Source organism: Oryza sativa, chromosome 6, assembly GCF_034140825.1.
Source record: "Oryza sativa Japonica Group chromosome 6, ASM3414082v1".
NCBI classification, from domain to species: Eukaryota; Viridiplantae; Streptophyta; class Magnoliopsida; order Poales; family Poaceae; genus Oryza; species Oryza sativa.
Genome location: NC_089040.1, coordinates 29,812,956 through 29,828,496, shown reverse-complemented (window position 1 = coordinate 29,828,496; position 15,541 = coordinate 29,812,956). Strand labels below are relative to the sequence as shown.

Here is a 15,541-nt window from a genome sequence, read left to right as displayed (position 1 = left end):
ACGATAGCTCCGTAATCTTACTAATATTCAATTGAAAACACAAGTAAACTCTGATGGATGAAGTACTACAAACACTTCCCTTAAAATCGGTGAAATGTTTGTTTAGATGTATACATGATTTATTCCTTATTCTAAAATTGAAATAAAAAATTAATTTGTTTATTTTATTATTTTTTATCAGAAGAAGTAGACTAATTTTGTATTCCAGTGATCGCTCCTAACCGTTCTACGAGAGATAAATTAAGGTTAAATTCCCTAGACAAACCGAACTTCCATGCGCCGATCGTTAAAATCTGTATTCTAATGATCACTTCAAATCATCCATTGAAAGATCAATCAAGGCCAAATTCCATGGACAAACCGAACTCATCTTCACATATGGTCTTCTCAAATCTCAACGCGAAGACTATTATAAAGGGAAAGGGACTCCCATCGTTGGAAAAAAGATGTGAAAAGGACGGGCATGAATCATGAGTGACGCGTGGAGGACGAGAGCACGGCATATGGAGGAAACTCGTTTGCAGCTTCAGCGCTGCATACTTGTAAGTTGTAACAATCATCTGATGTGAAATGAACAAGTTGCATTTGCCGTGGAAAATTGGCTTCTGCTATGCAAAATAGAGTCCATACTAGTTTAGATACAAGTTGTGAAAGTCGGGCCTATTGAAATTCCGATCCTACAGTTAAATTTTGATATGTAGTTTGACCATTCATTTTATTTTTTTTTAAAAAATACAAGTATTAACTATTTTTTGTAACTTATATATAAATACTTTAATCATAATCTATCTATATTTACATATTTGTATTGTTTTTAAAAACAAATGACCAAACATTATGTTGAGGCCTAACTCTATATTAACTTGGGCACAGATGGACTGGGCTAGGCACGACAAGGCCATGGCATTAAATGGGCCACTTTTGGGCTAGCCCAAATCTGAATTGCACACGGCTGTGCCGGTTGCTTCAAGTTTGCTGAGGAGCACCTCAACAAAGTCAAATATATCTCCAATTTTGACGGGTTGAACTTCAGTTTTGTGTTCTAACATGACTAAATATCCTGGTTATTGTTGGAACATGTTTTGGCTGTCCTATTGTTCTGTCAGTTTTCAATTTTCAATATGCTCTTGTTGTCATTCTGAATCCCGTAACTGCTCTGACTGGATGGAGTAGTCTCTGTTTGCTTGATCAATTTTGAGCCCCTGCAGAACAGCAAAGTTTCTTGCACATGACTTTTTTTTGTTGCAATGCAGCTTCAAGCTTACAAAATGGGATATCTTATCTTCTAATTGGGTCATCCACATCTCAATTTCTTAGCAACTCGATTACCAAAAAGGGTAAAAATATCTTCAGTACGTTGCAGCCTCGCTTGGACAATAGAAGAGAGTGAAAAATCACAGTATAGAAACAACTCAAACATGTAATAGTATATAGAAACAAGCATGATATGATACTCTTATTCCAGGAGCAACTTCAACAACATAAAGATCTGTGTCCACTTTAACAGTTATTACAGAACTTGACAGTAAGGTTCTATTATTCGATTATTATTGCTTCTGTGCCATGACTAACAGAAGCACAGAAAGAACACCCATGGCCACAAGCACAAAGGTGATGCTGTAAGCCTGTACTGGAGCTCCAGGGACTCTTCTCTCACAACCAGAGTGGAATGGCCTAGTATGGGCAGTTCTTGGGCAGCTTGCGGATCACATTGTTCTTCATTCCAATCTTGGTACGCATGTTCTCCACAGTCTTGTTCATTGCTCGGAGAGATTTCAGCCTTGCAGCTTTCTCCTTCGACTGAAGAGTCACCAAACGCATTCCCTTGTAGCTGAAAATAAGAGAATCAGGACATGAGAAATAATAACAACACTGGGCTTCAAGAGTTCTACTGATCTTATCGATGTAGCATAGCACTGCAAATAACCAAATGGATGGGAATAATAGAAAAGAAAGAAAGAAAAGAAGAAAGGTTTCGGACCTGGAAGCCAGGGAAAGTGGAAGAACACGATCCGTTGCAACAGGAATATGTGGTTTCAGGCGATCTTCGTAAGAGAATCCCCAACAAGAACGAAGAGCCCTGACATAAGCTGCAAGATTTTGCTTAGTATCAAAAGACTCGAGATGATGCTCAGCCCAACCGCTTTCCATCTCAACTAACTCATTATCCTCTTCTTTTATCCGCTTACACCCTGTTTGGTAAATGGCAAATGGGTTATGGAGGTTGGATTGGTAGATGGAAATGAGTGAGTGAACAGTTAGGATTAACTGGAGGTGTAAAAGAATGGATGCTAGGATTGAATCTTACACCTTGGTTGGTATTCCCAAAGGCCAATGTTAAGCCAGCACTGAAAGTCCTCATCCTCTATATCAGCAAAACTGCAATGACAATATCAGAAACCATTGGCCGTTAGATCTACGAAGACTCCACTTCCACTCACCACAAAATGTAAATTGTGATCTCGAACCTTGGCCTGTAGTGCGCTTCTTCGCCCATGAGTTTCCTCATGGCCTCTTTGGAAAAGCTGGTATCTATCATTGCAGTATAAAATCACGCTTCACCTGTAGGTAGAACAACCAAAACAACCTCATTATTGAAAAAAAGGAGTTAATTTACTCAAAAAGCAACCCCATAGATGATAAAACTCGATCCGGAAACTGATCGGAAGCAGGCCCAATTCCTAACCAGCTCTTCTCATATCCACATGGAACCAGGACACCCAAATACATCCACCAGCTATGGAAAGGAGATCAGGAGAGCGCCTCAAAATTACTAACACAGGAGTATAACTCCAAAGCTAAAACCCTGAGCTTGGTAAGAACTAGCCAGACCGAAACGGAGGAAACAACCCAAAATTAAATTGATCAAAAACTCAATCCAGAAATCATATTCTGCGACGACAAGAACCTAAATCAAACCATGAATAACAATCTAATCTCAAACGGGCCGCCGTCGATCGCCAGGATCCCAGGAAAAAAAGTACTTCCTCCGTTTCACAATGTAAGTCATTCTAGCATTTTCCACATTCATATTAATGTTAATGAATCTAGGTATATATATCTATCTAGATTCATTAACATCAATATGAATGTGGGAAATACTAGAATGACTTACATTGTGAAACGGAGGAAGTACAATACAGAACAACAATCTCATGAAAAAAAAGAAGAGGAGGCGTACAGCCGTGGCTAAAAAATGCCAATATAGAACTACAATATTTTTAAAAAAGCTAATATAGAACAACAACACGATGAGAAGGGAAGGAGGAGAAGAGGAGTACCGGAGCGGCGGCAGACAGACAGGGTAGGTGGTGGTGGTGGGAGTGGAGAGGAGAGTGAGGGTCCTTTTAAAAGGAGCCAAGAACCTGGAGGCAGAACGCAATCCGAAAGGCCAAAAGCCCAGAACTACTCCAACCCACGACCTCTTCAAGCAGGCTACCAAACCAAATCCCACATCACTCCACCAAAGCAGGCAGGTGAGGCCTGGGGGAAACCTCATCTAACAGCTAGGATTAGGATTGCTAAATAACCATTTTACAGGCTGAAAAAACTGCAAATCTTTCTTTATCTCTCCTAAAGCAGGCAGGGCGAGGCCTGGGGGAAATCTCATCTAAGAATCAGGATTAGGATTGCTAAATAACCATTGTGCAGGATGAAAAACTGCAAATCTCTTTTATCTCTCCTAAAGCAGGCAGGCAGGCGAGGCCTGGGGGAAATCTCATCTAAGAATCAGGATTAGGATTGCTAAATAACCATTTTACAGGCTGAAAGACTGCAAATCTCTCCTGCTAAGTCATAGGTGACGTCATGCATGTTAATATTATTACTTCAGCACGTCATAGGTGATGTCATATATGTTAATATTACTTCAGCATTATCTTGTTGGTGTATTTACTCCATATATACCACTTATGCTTCCCTAGTTTCTTGGATTATTTTGTGACATAAAAAAAAACGAATGCAAACATGAGACGAGTATGCATGTTCAAAATCACAGAAGGTGATGTGTTTACCGAAGTCATAACTCTTATACCGGATACAGTCTTGTTTCCAGTAAGCATGATACTCTCATTTGAGGTGCAAATTAAACAATATAAAGATCTATTGTTTTTGCGAATATCACAAGCTCTCTGCCATGGCTAGCAGATGCACAAAAAACAGCCATTGCCACAAAGATGATGCTGGAGCTCCAAGGGCTTTGATCCTGCAACAGGTGGCATCGACTAATATGGGCAGTTCTTGGGGAGATTGCGGATCACGTTGCTCTTCATTCCAATCTTGGTTCGCATGGTCTCCACACCTGTCTTGTTCATTGCGCGGAGAACTTTCAGCCTTACAACTTGCTCCTTTGACTGAACTGTCACCAGACCCATGCTCTTGTAGCTGATGAGGAGAAGCAGAAATCGTGAATAACAGCATCAAACTAAGGAGTTGCTAAGATTTTATTGATGTAACATGGCAGATAACCAAATGGAGGAAAAGTGGACAATAGGTTCAGACCTGGAAGCCAGAGAAAGCGCAAGAGCACGATCTGTTGCAACAGAAGGACGTGGTTTCTGGCGATAGTAGCGAATAAATTCCCGAGAACCAAGAGTTCTGACACGAGTTCCTTTCTCACTCTTGTTCGTTATTACAAGCTCAGCCCCACCACTTCCCAGTTCAATGTTATCCTTGTCATCTGCAGCAACCAACTCCTTACCCTCCACATCAGCATAACTGCAACGAGAATATCAGAGACCATTGGCCGTTAGATCTACAATGATTCCATGCATTCAACCAAATAAAGAAATTTTGATCTCCAGTGCTAACCATAGTACCTACAACTAGGGCTCTGTTCAACATGATTATGATACATAACGGAGGAAGAACTAGTATACCCACTATCTATATCATCCCTTATGGAGGAAGAATTTTGATCTACCACATGATTTTTCAATTAAATCTATAGTGCTAGGATTGTTCTATTATAAAAGTCTCACTACCAGTCTGAGAATATAATTCAGTCATGGAACATAAGGGTCAAAACTCAACAGACAATAGCAAAAACTATTCAGTCATCAACAGCAGATGCTCGGGGTCTCTATTATTTGTAAAACATGTCAAACAGTAGCATGGCACACAAAATGTTAGTGAGTAAACCAAGGTACCCGAAACCCACAGTGCAATTCATTTATGTTTAACTCAACATTCAAACATAATAATGAAAACAAGCAATATTGAACTATTGTAAGAGGAAACTCTTAATAGAAACCTGCTGCTGTAATCATAGAAATCTTCAAGGTCAGCATCTTCATCATCCCCACCATCTCCATATCGTACTTTGCAGTGTCCTTTTGCATCCATATGCTTTCTCACAGCCTCTAGACTTTGGAAAGGCTGGCATCTGTCATTGCAGTATAGGCATATAAAATCACGCTTCACCTGCATACGATAATCAAAGCAACCTTATGATTAAGATTATAGTACCCAAGAAAAGTAAAAGAGAAGACTTTACACAAATGAACAATGCCTACCTTCAGACCAACATATATAAGAAGACCATTTGGATCTTTCAAGTATTCGCTATCAGGTATGAAAAACCCATGCTTTTTGTGCATGTGGACCATGCAATTCTCAATGGTGTCATGCTCAAGATCACACATGAAGCAGAATGTGGGATCCAACTCTTCAAACTCATCTATCTCATCATCTGATTTGGAGGAATGCTCATCTACTTGCATTTCCGAAGTCGACTCTAACTCACTTGGGTCCACTTCAACCCACTCTTCCTCCTCATCTTCATCTTCATCCTCTTCTACTGCAGATGGAGCCCTGCGTTGAACTCGCTCAGGACGAGGCTTGACTATGGTAATTCCAGCAATGGATGCATTAGGCTCCTGAGAAGCTTTCATGAGATGTGATCGTGAATTAAGATGTTGGGCATGAGCTTTTGAGCTCCTGTACTCCTTTCCACAAAGAGCACAACTGTAGAGCATTGGAGTGCTATCAGAGTTGCTCCCCTCTGCTAAAGCAGTTTGTCTAGCCAAAAACAGAGCCTCAGTCACTCCAGGAACTCCAGCCACCTGACACAGAAATAAATGTCTCGGTCTTAGTCTCACAGAAGTTCAATTAATAATTCTCTAGAAGCATGTTTTCCAATCATAATGCTCAAGATAGACAAATTTCTAGCAAGTATGCTTCTACAACATAATGTCACACATCGACTTGCATCTATGTTGCTCCCTAAGAATTTACCCAACAGGAAGCATGCTTTGCAAGGATAATCATAATGAGTAAAATAGTTTGTCTAAAACAAAAGATGTAAATCTACATCAACTATCCCATATAGGTTTTTGTAACAACATGCGGGATATTTCTACTGGGAACACGACAATGCTTTTTTAAAGGGCATCTCATGCATGAACAAATTCACCAAACCACAGCCACTCAATGAAATCTCTGCCAGCGCCAAGAGGCCAACAGAGATGCTCGTGTAAGTGTAACACATATAGAAAGCTCTCCTCTCGAGTTAATCAAAGCATTAGAGCCTCCAGTTCAAATTTCGGCCACCATAATTTTACCACTAATATTGCCTTAATAGCCATAGGAAAATATTCATCCTGAAATTCTCCAAAATCCAGGACTGACCAATTTCAGGTGGAAAAACAAACTATTTCCAAATTTCCAAACTTTTAACAGGCGACTTCAAAACAAGAGCAAAATTCCATCACTGAAGAGTTCGCATGGGCTTTTCCTACACTCAAAGTTTCAAATTCGGTCCATATACGCGCAACACACCAAAGTGCCTAACTAAAGAACGAATCATCTCCTACATGAACGGAAAAAAAAAACCCTAAAAACAAAACACGCTCCCTAATCGACCTAAAACCCCGAGAGGTCGATACAGATAGGAAGGCGGCCAGGCCACCCCACGGTGGAAGGTAAACGATAGTACCTTGCGCTTGAGGTTGTAGCGGTGCCACTCGGAGCGGTAGTGGAGGCGCTGCTGCTCCTCGTCATCGAACCCCGCGTTGCACGCGTTGCAGGTCACCGTCGGCATCTCTCCCTTCCCCCCTCTTCTTCCTTCCCCCTCGCTCTTGGCCTCGATTGGCTTTGGCTTTCCTTGCCGGAGGCGGAGGCGGTGAAGCTCTTCCTCTCCTAGTCTCCTTCGGGTTTGCCTCTCCGCGGCGGCGCAGTGAGTTGCGGGAGAAAAATCGAGGAGTGGCGGCGGCGGCGGCGGGTTTGATTGGGAGAAGTAGAAGAGAGGAGAGGAGAGGTCGAGGCGAACACGCTCTGTGCTGACGTCGGCGCTTCGGTGAGGCCTCCACCGCCTTTGGGTTTAGGCCCATTGGTATCAGATCCAGGCCTTTCTAAATGGGCCCTCAATTTGGACTGGTAAGGTTACGGCCCAGTATCCTGGTTACCGAAGAGAAAAGAAAAAAAATCTGAAGGTTCTCCTCCCTCCCCCAAAGTGGGAAAATGAAATGAAAGGGAAAAAAAGGAGTATTAAAAAAAACTAACGTAAGTTTTTTTTTGTTAAAAAACTTTCAAATGCAACTATAGTATAGTTGAAGTGTAATTGCATTGTAACTGTACTATAACTATATTGTAACCATGATATAACTTATATAAAACTTACATTCAACTATGGTTTAGTTAACTTATATAAAAAACTTATGAAAGTTTTCTAGCAAATCCGAAGGAAAGAGAGTACTCACGACAACGCAGCATCTCTAAATAATTACAGCACACAAGGATAGTGACTGAATAAAAAGTGAACATAGAAGGCCACCATATGATGATTTTCTTTCTTACGGATCTGTATGGCTATATGAAACCTATGAAATTCCCTTGATTCAGAACCAAATCACATCGACAGTAGTGGAAAATGAGCATTGTTTCTCCCCAGGTGGAAAATATTTGGATTTTTTTTAAGGAAGGGCAAAAGCTTTGACACTTTTGTAAAGTTTGGGAATATTTGATTATGTGAACCCAAAACAGAGAAAACATGTTGCTGTTCTATTATTGAAAAACAAAGGAAAAATGCCGCTGCGCAATTTGCAGCCTAGAACGGTTAAAAAGAGAAAAGGGAAAAAGAAGGAAAGAAGAGAAAGCCTCAACGAGTATAAATCATAGAACACTGTCACTGCTACTCCATTGTAGTCAGTTCCATCTAAAGTTTGGAAATAATGAACCAGAAATAAACAATCAAACAAGTGCCTTAGGTGTCTGTCAGTCTGATATGAATCTCAAGTTCTCTCAATCTTAAAGCAACTTTTTTTTTAAACCGTATCTTACAGCAACTAGCAGGTATAGCAACAAGCTTTGCGGCCCATAGCTCAACGGGCACCGGGCAGCTAGCAGGTTTCAAGCACCGAATCCAACAATTGAAGAATAATTTTGAATCGCATGGCTACAATATGACCAAATATTCTGTTACAAAGGCATGAAAGGTAAAAATGTTGCTAAGAATTCTTATATCCTAAAAAAACAACATGTGTTATAGCAACATACATACTTACAGGCATGCATTATACTATTCTTCGTCGTCACTGCTTTGCTCAATCCTAGCCTTCTTCACTTGTATTTGCATGGCAGTTTCTGGTCTTCTCTTAGCACGATGGACCCGAGAAGGTAATCGAATCGTTGACAATGGCACCATGACTGGCTCAGCATCGGGTGTCCCTGTAACTCTTACAAGACAGAGTCCCCTGTGATCGGCTTGTCTCAATACAAATGCTCGTTTCCATTTCTGATCAATTTTCACTTCAATAGGCACCCAGGGTGGCATGGCATATGCACCAGAGACCAGCCTCCTTGGGCCATGACCCATTTGAGCACTCGGTTCCCTACACACAAGTTATTTTGCATCAAATCATTTGATACAATTACACTTACAAAATAATTGTACAAATCTGCCATATCATGTTCATGCAAATATGGTAGGAACTACCATAAACACTTATTGTTATGCGTGATCCTACGAGGCAATACTAACAACGGACTTATGGACATAGTGCAAGCACAAACATATAAGAATAAAACAAATGCAAACAGCCAAACATTATAATCTGTAAAAGTGCAAAAACTTCTGGAATGAATGAAAAATAAAACTAATATCAGAGCTTCAGGAAAGCAATGCACCATGGTAGGAGACAAGGAGTCACATCCCGGCAAAAAGGAGAAGTGGTAACGATCTAACTGCAGGAGTATTTGCGACTTCAATTTTTTTTAACGCAGGATTGATATAATAAAAGGGTAACAATTAATAACTCCTATAATTATCACCTATACCTTGTAATAAAGGAAACTATGCTTCGACTGTTCAGAAAATACAGCAGATGGATCTTCACGCATTGATCACAAGGTTGTTTGAACAGTTGTTAAATTAAAAAATAAAACGGTCCATGAGGATTCTTTAGTATATCGCATGAACTTGTTCCACTCATCACTTGGGAGAGAACATTCAGGGATGATATTCTTGTGGAGAACTTTTTTTTAACCAATTGTAACTATGTAAAAAAAAATTCAATCCTACATTCTTATCGCAGTTTTCATCACTGAAGCCAATGCTCTAGAATTCGGCCATAGACGCACGCCTATTAGGCGTTAGGCTGCAGGCATCCACTGCGATCAGGCATTAGATGGCTAACCTGCCTTGGGTGCCCTTGGGCAATATGCTTGCTAATTGCTTGGAATTCACTAGTCGAGTTGGTCCTAGGTGGTAGATGCCAACACTGTAGATGTTTAGTGTCTGGCGTGTTCATGAACCATGATTCAAACAATGGAGCAACATCACTTCTTATGGTGTCACTGCACGATTTGTCAGATAGTATCTATTTCCTTGCAAACATATCTGTTACCACATATTTCTAATATTCAACAGCAGTCTAAAGCAGCCCACCGGAACCATTAAATTGCCAAAAAAAAAGTCAGGGGCGGGAGGCCAGGAAGCACCAAAAGCCATGCACCCAAGCAGTTAGGAGAATATGAGGTAAAAAAATAAAAATCACCACCACTTTTGTAGGAGGGAGGATTTGAACACGGGTGGGCTAGCACACCAACCATTAACTAACAAATCCATACTGTTGCAAATTTCAGATCGAATAACTGCAGTATCATTAGGTGCATAAATGGTAACATGAGTAGTTCAGGTTGCTCATATATATAATCATTCCAGGAATGGAAGAGAGCATCAATAAAGCTGCTCCTATGGCTGCTCGCATATAAGCAGCAGACATCGTTTCATTAATCACAGTATCACAATCACCTTATGCCTCAACGGCACAACACAGAATTTCCTTAATAGGGAAAACCAAATTTCAAATGTGTTGTCTGACTATGCACAGACACTTGTAATAGCTTAGACCTGACACTTTAAAACACAAGGAGTAGTGGAGTACCAGCATTGCCAACTAGGTACAGGAGGCAATTCTGTGCTCCTCCTTATGTTGATTTCTACTGAATCTTAAATCAGAATTGGAACATGGGCACTACCTGTTTTGATACCCCTACAACTCTAGTCCTAGGATGAAGTATACAAGCACTCCAGCACAGGCCTCGATTTAGCCATGCAATGCGAATCGCAGGCTCACAGCAGCAACACAAAGCAGAACTGCAGTGACTTTTGTGGCGTTCCGCACACAACAAGACTCGTACCTAGTGAGATCCTACAGGCCCTCCCAAATTGACTTTCACCACAAACCAAATCCCAGAACCAGATAAGCATCTCGAGCAAATCGGAGATTCGCACCACGGATCCATCCAATTCTTTTGAACTCAAACTGCGCAATCCCCATTGAATTGAGTACAACATACTCACGAAGTACCATTTCACACAAATCGCAATTCATGGATTAATTAACAAGAGGTCCTATCATCATATTATGAGATGGGAGGAAGAGAGGGATGATACCGAGACCCGCCGGCGAGGACCGAAAGAGCGCCGCCGCCGACGACGACCGCACGGAGCTGCAGCGGCGAGGCGGCGAGCCTCCTCTTCGCGCGCCGGATAAGCTCTCCTTGAGCGCGGCGGCGGGGCGAACTCTTGTATTCCTTCTCGAAAGCGGCTTTCCCTCTTTCCATGCTGCGTTTCCGCCTTCCAGTTCAGGACGCGCCCAGAAGGGTGGGAATTCGAACCCGCCTCTCTGACACGGAGGCCCCACCTGCGGGTGACAGCTGCAATTTTCCCCATCCCCCACGCCACGTCATTTTTCTCACGCGGCTCCGATTTTTTTATTTTTCCCGCTCAAACAAACTCCGCCTCGTCTCGTCTCCTCCGAAACCGCCGCGCTCCGACGCCGCCGGCGAAATGGCCGCGGCCGCGTCCTACTTCTCCGGCACGGCGCTCATGCCATCGCAGCGCAGCGGGGCCCCCGCGCCGGAGTACTCCGCCGCCGGCACCGGCGCCGCCGCCGCTCCTTCCCCTTCCAAGGTTCGTGATCTTCCGTTTCGTCGTAACCCTATCTCCGTCTCGTTCTCCCCCGAACCCTAACGCCGTCGAGGTTTCCTTGTCAGCCGCGCGACCCCCGCTTCTCCGGATGCGTCCCCGCCACCGTGCTCCACATTTCCCGGTCCTTCGCCGCCGCGCTCGCCGCGGACGGTGGGGGCGACCCCGTCTTCTCCATCGACGGCGTCGAGACCACCAACGTAGGCTACTCGGCACCTCCACAGCTTCCCTCAATTTATTTTCCGTGGCCCCGCGTAATCTGTTTTTTTTTGGGTGCCGTTGATGGTTTTAGGTTAGGGTTTTGGGGAGGGTGGTGAGCGTGGTGAGCAGGGATACTGACGTGTGCTTCACTCTCGATGACAGCACCGGGAAGATCCCACTCGTTCGGTGGTGAGTTGCAATTTTGTTTCCCCTTTCGCATTGAATGCTGTTGCGATGCAGTACATGTGACATTTTTTTTTCTGGGATTGTAGGATCACTGATCAGTCGGATACTCGAGACACGTCTTACATTCAGTATGTGATGTGTATTAGTGTATAGGCTCTGAGATGTGCTTATTTTAGTTTCAGCGATTTTATATTCTGTTATTTATATTTCCTGTACATATGAAGGGAGGGAGTGTATGTGAAGGTTCAAGTGAACCTCATGGGATTTCAAGCTAAGAAGCAGGGTCTTGCTCGATCTATCAGGTAAGGTACTTGAATTCCTTTTGTATTGATGTGGTGGTACTCTGTTAATTCACCTAGAAAGCTTCTGCTCATTTGAATGAAGTACTACTATGTTTTTTAAAAGTTTTACCTCTGAAATTCATAGTTCTACTGGAGTTACATTAATTTTCAATAGCAATTATGCACGCTCTGAAGTTTGCATACAATGCTGGCAATCTTTGTTGTGCACTTGCACCCAAATGTCTTGGCCGTTTGCTTTGTTTGAAGATCATGGGCTCACAAAGTATTATTTTGTGGATAATACTTGAACTCTGTTCTTACAGTAAGTTTTCTTGAAATATATTATATCATTTGAATGGAGTGCTAATCTTGGATGACTTGATTAGATACATGGTGGATGCAAATTTAGAAGTGTTTTGAAGAAAGTATGGGGATGTTTGAGATAAAGGTTTTATTGTATGTGTAGCGGCTATCTTTCGTTTTCTTTTCTTTTTGTATGTTTGTGTGTGTGTTTGATTCTTAACACTATCCTCTTTCAGAGTAGTTTTCTCTGTTCATCTAAGTTCAACCTGGGTATGTCTTTTGGAACTTGTTGCTGATTTTTTTTCAGATAGTACCATCATTAGCTGTTCTAATTTATTAGATCTTTGCATAAAATGTGCTGATTTTTCCTTCGTTGCACACTACCTTTTTCTTCTATTTCTTCACCTCAGGTGTTTTGGAACCTTTTCTTTAACTTGTTCAGTTGGTGGACATGTTAAATCTGTTGCACTGTTATTGATTGATGTGTATTGTATGTACTTCCTTAATTGCACTCTTTTTTGTCATGTATTGCATAACCATGTTGCTATCGTGTATCTGTATTCTATCTCTGTTATACCTTTTCTGAAGTGTACTGTTGGATGAACTACTGATCCTACGAACAAGCTGGAAACTGAATTAATCAATCCTTGCTTCGCTGACTTAATTCAGTACATTTCTAATACAAGTGAAGTAAATGGTCTGTAGAAATACTAGCTCACTATTGTAGTGTTAGTTTATGAGTACTTGAGGAAACTATATATATTTGCTCATTTCTCTGTTATTTACTAAGAGTACTTCTATTCTATTAAGCTTCAAATTGTGATTCGTGTATTTGCAGGCCTATTAACAATTTCAACGAAGTGGTGCTACATTTCATTGAGTGTATGCATGTGCATTTGGAAAGTGTTCAATCGAAGGTACATAAAGCAAGTAATTCAATATTATGGCAATTCTATTACTAATTTGACAATGCTAGAAGTCATTAATGATCGCTACCTTTCCATTTTGAAGATGCAAAGGCAACTCCCTCCTTCAGTCCAAACCAATGAATACACTCATGTGCCCTCATCTGGTGGAGTGAGGGATTACCAAGTTCATTTCACTCCTCAAGTAAACCAAGGACTACCCCCTGCAGTTCAAACAAATACATCTACTTATGTGCCTCTTTTGGGTGGAGTTAGAGATCATCAAGCTCATTTTGCTCAAGTAAACCAAGGGCAGTTTTCTCCGGCAGTTCAAGCAAACACATCTACCCATTTGCCTTTTTCTGGTGGAGTTGGAGAACATCAAATTCATTTTACTCCTAAAGTAAACCAAGGGCAATTTCCTCCATCAGTTCAAACAAACACATCTGCTCATGTGCCTTATTCTGGTGGATTTAGAGAACATCAAGTTCATTTTACACCTCCTGTAAACCAAGGGCAATTTCCTCCAGCAGTTCAAACAAACCTGTATAATCATGCGGCTTCTTCTGGTGGAGTGAGAGAACAAGTTCATCTTACTCAAGCAAACCAAGTATGAAATTTTACATATCGTTTTGAGAATTGCTTGCTTATAAAAAATATAACATATTAATAGTATATGATTTAGTTGGTATATCTGAGAACTGAGATTTGGTTTTATTTGATAATTTGTGTCAGTATTATGGAATTGAGATTTTTATTGCCTTTTCCCTAGCATAGTTTTTAGTGCCTTCCGTTTAATTCACCAACATGCATTCTTTAAGGCCCTCTTTCTTGTTACATGTTCACTCTTACCTGATCTTGTTAGATCTTTTATTTCCCGGCCCAGTTTTCAGCTTACTCAAGCACTGGTGGACTACAGCATGACCCACAAAGAATGGTTTTGGAAGCTCTGCAGCAACCAGATATACTGTAAGTGTATTGTCTTAGGCACTGTTAACCGATGATAGCTTATTTTGGATATTTGGACTGACTTTTTATTTCCACAGTGCTCTCGAACATGGAGCACACGTTGATGAATTGGTTAGAAGAACTGGAATGCCCAAAGCAAACATTATGTACTCTCTCTCTCTCTCTCTCTCTCTCTCTTATGTATATTTTTTTTTCTTGTGTGTTACTAGTATTATTATTTTTTAATTGCACATGAATGATGATAAGCTCGACCGTTTACAATGCAGGGGGGTTGTCAAGCATCTGGCTGCAGCAGGCTTCGTCTATTGGACCATTGATGACAATCATGTCAAGTCTATGTGTAATGGTTGATCAATGCAATCATCCTCAAGACTAGTATAGCAGTGTGAGATTAAGTGCCCTGCGGATACTAAAACTTCGTGGCACATGCTGTAAGTAACTCATATAGGGTGTGACTCAGTCAGTCTTTCCTTTCAATAATCAAGTAGATCAAGTAGGGATATTATGGCCCTTTTGCACTCGGAAACTGTGATTGCTGAATGGATCTGTTTATTACTGCATACAAAGGTCACTGGCTTCTTCAATATACAATTTACACTTTTCATACTTAGGTTTGCTAAGCTTGGTTGTCTGCATATATACTTATTATATGTTATATCACTTTCTTACTATGTCAATGATTCTTTTCATGCTTATGGGATTTTAATTCTTATTTTAAAATAATCTGCTGCTTTAACCAGATATAGACTTCGGTAAATTCTGATTCCTCAGCACAAGTGGCTACTTAGGTTTTGATAAAAGAAAAACCTTTTGCCTGGTGGTTTGCGGTTGTCCTTGCTTATCAAATACATTGTTTATGTCTTGTCCAATTCATTGCACCATGAGAATGGAATAAGAAACAGTAGGAATGATAGATAGGGGTTTGCTTATCAATGTCAGGTCAACTACTATTTGTTTTTACTGTTCATTGTGCAATGCATTTTGTAAGTTTTAGTTATCTTTACTCTTTATAGGTTGTCTTCTCAAAAGTATGCTTATCTTCTTTGGGCATTGTATAAGAGCTTTAGTGTACTTTTCTGAGGTGCATTTCTTAATTGCTATCTAGTGATCATAAAGGTACACGTGCTATCCTAAAGTTTGTGCACCAAGGATTCTTAATTTATCCATCTAACTAACACTAGTTTGCTAATACGTGCACTAGCACTGGAACCCCCTACATCTTATTCTTATCCTAGATCATTCGGTATTACATTTATTCTGAAGATTAC

General features: G+C 41.1%; 4 protein-coding genes across 7 annotated transcripts; 1 reads left to right on the top strand and 3 right to left on the bottom strand.

The window, feature by feature from the left end:
* Positions 1–1,429: 1,429 nt before the first annotated feature.
* Positions 1,430–3,635, bottom strand: LOC107277228 (cytoplasmic 60S subunit biogenesis factor REI1 homolog 1). 2 transcript variants are annotated; one of them, XM_015787867.3, is made up of 5 exons: positions 3,282–3,635; positions 2,469–2,562; positions 2,309–2,379; positions 1,982–2,192; positions 1,430–1,831 (listed from the first exon to the last, which is right to left on the bottom strand). In XM_015787867.3, exons 2-5 carry the CDS (start codon positions 2,537–2,539, stop codon positions 1,675–1,677), a joined length of 510 nt encoding a protein of 169 aa, XP_015643353.1. In that variant the 5' UTR covers positions 2,540–2,562; positions 3,282–3,635; the 3' UTR covers positions 1,430–1,674. The 2 variants fall into 2 exon arrangements, with proteins under 2 accessions (XP_015643353.1, XP_066167715.1); XM_066311618.1 differs by lacking the exon at positions 3,282–3,635 and adding an exon at positions 3,116–3,240.
* Positions 3,636–3,982: 347 nt separating this feature from the next.
* On the bottom strand, positions 3,983–7,208 carry LOC4341920 (cytoplasmic 60S subunit biogenesis factor REI1 homolog 1). Its single transcript, XM_015787864.3, has 5 exons — positions 6,935–7,208; positions 5,514–6,062; positions 5,252–5,421; positions 4,501–4,716; positions 3,983–4,383 (listed from the first exon to the last, which is right to left on the bottom strand). The coding sequence occupies exons 1-5, from the start codon at positions 7,037–7,039 to the stop codon at positions 4,224–4,226; spliced, it is 1,200 nt and encodes a 399-aa protein (XP_015643350.1). The 5' UTR covers positions 7,040–7,208; the 3' UTR covers positions 3,983–4,223.
* Positions 7,209–8,366: 1,158 nt separating this feature from the next.
* On the bottom strand, positions 8,367–11,028 carry LOC112939446 (uncharacterized). Of its 2 annotated transcripts, XM_066311115.1 has the most exons (3): positions 10,895–11,028; positions 8,502–8,828; positions 8,367–8,392 (listed from the first exon to the last, which is right to left on the bottom strand). In XM_066311115.1, the coding sequence occupies exon 2, from the start codon at positions 8,810–8,812 to the stop codon at positions 8,516–8,518; it is 297 nt and encodes a 98-aa protein (XP_066167212.1). In that variant the 5' UTR covers positions 8,813–8,828; positions 10,895–11,028; the 3' UTR covers positions 8,367–8,392; positions 8,502–8,515. The 2 variants fall into 2 exon arrangements, with proteins under 2 accessions (XP_066167212.1, NP_001411079.1); NM_001424150.1 differs by having other exon boundaries at positions 8,367–8,828; positions 10,895–10,999.
* A 167-nt stretch (positions 11,029–11,195) lies between these two features.
* On the top strand, positions 11,196–14,879 carry LOC9266781 (replication protein A 32 kDa subunit C-like). 2 transcript variants are annotated; one of them, XM_015787070.3, is made up of 10 exons: positions 11,196–11,413; positions 11,497–11,628; positions 11,721–11,818; positions 11,902–11,943; positions 12,040–12,117; positions 13,238–13,316; positions 13,411–13,914; positions 14,170–14,273; positions 14,351–14,419; positions 14,540–14,879. In XM_015787070.3, exons 1-10 carry the CDS (start codon positions 11,291–11,293, stop codon positions 14,622–14,624), a joined length of 1,314 nt encoding a protein of 437 aa, XP_015642556.1. In that variant the 5' UTR covers positions 11,196–11,290; the 3' UTR covers positions 14,625–14,879. The 2 variants fall into 2 exon arrangements, with proteins under 2 accessions (XP_015642556.1, NP_001411080.1); NM_001424151.1 differs by having other exon boundaries at positions 11,223–11,413; positions 14,191–14,273; positions 14,540–14,876.
* Positions 14,880–15,541: the final 662 nt, after the last annotated feature.

Coding starts and splice junctions, on each gene's coding strand:
- LOC4341920 (XM_015787864.3), bottom strand. CDS start 7,039: ATGCCGACGGTGACCTGCAACGCGTGCAACGCGGGGTTCGATGACGAG. Junction 5,422..5,513: donor TTATATATGTTGGTCTGAAG/GTAGGCATTGTT, acceptor TATCGTATGCAG/GTGAAGCGTGATTTTATATG. Junction 4,384..4,500: donor GCGCTTTCTCTGGCTTCCAG/GTCTGAACCTAT, acceptor TCTCCTCATCAG/CTACAAGAGCATGGGTCTGG.
- LOC107277228 (XM_015787867.3), bottom strand. CDS start 2,539: ATGATAGATACCAGCTTTTCCAAAGAGGCCATGAGGAAACTCATGGGC. Junction 2,380..2,468: donor GAAGCGCACTACAGGCCAAG/GTTCGAGATCAC, acceptor TTGTCATTGCAG/TTTTGCTGATATAGAGGATG. Junction 2,193..2,308: donor TTGGGAATACCAACCAAGGT/GTAAGATTCAAT, acceptor TTTACCAAACAG/GGTGTAAGCGGATAAAAGAA.
- LOC112939446 (XM_066311115.1), bottom strand. CDS start 8,812: ATGGGTCATGGCCCAAGGAGGCTGGTCTCTGGTGCATATGCCATGCCA.
- LOC9266781 (XM_015787070.3), top strand. CDS start 11,291: ATGGCCGCGGCCGCGTCCTACTTCTCCGGCACGGCGCTCATGCCATCG. Junction 11,629..11,720: donor ACGGCGTCGAGACCACCAAC/GTAGGCTACTCG, acceptor TGATGGTTTTAG/GTTAGGGTTTTGGGGAGGGT. Junction 11,819..11,901: donor AAGATCCCACTCGTTCGGTG/GTGAGTTGCAAT, acceptor CTGGGATTGTAG/GATCACTGATCAGTCGGATA.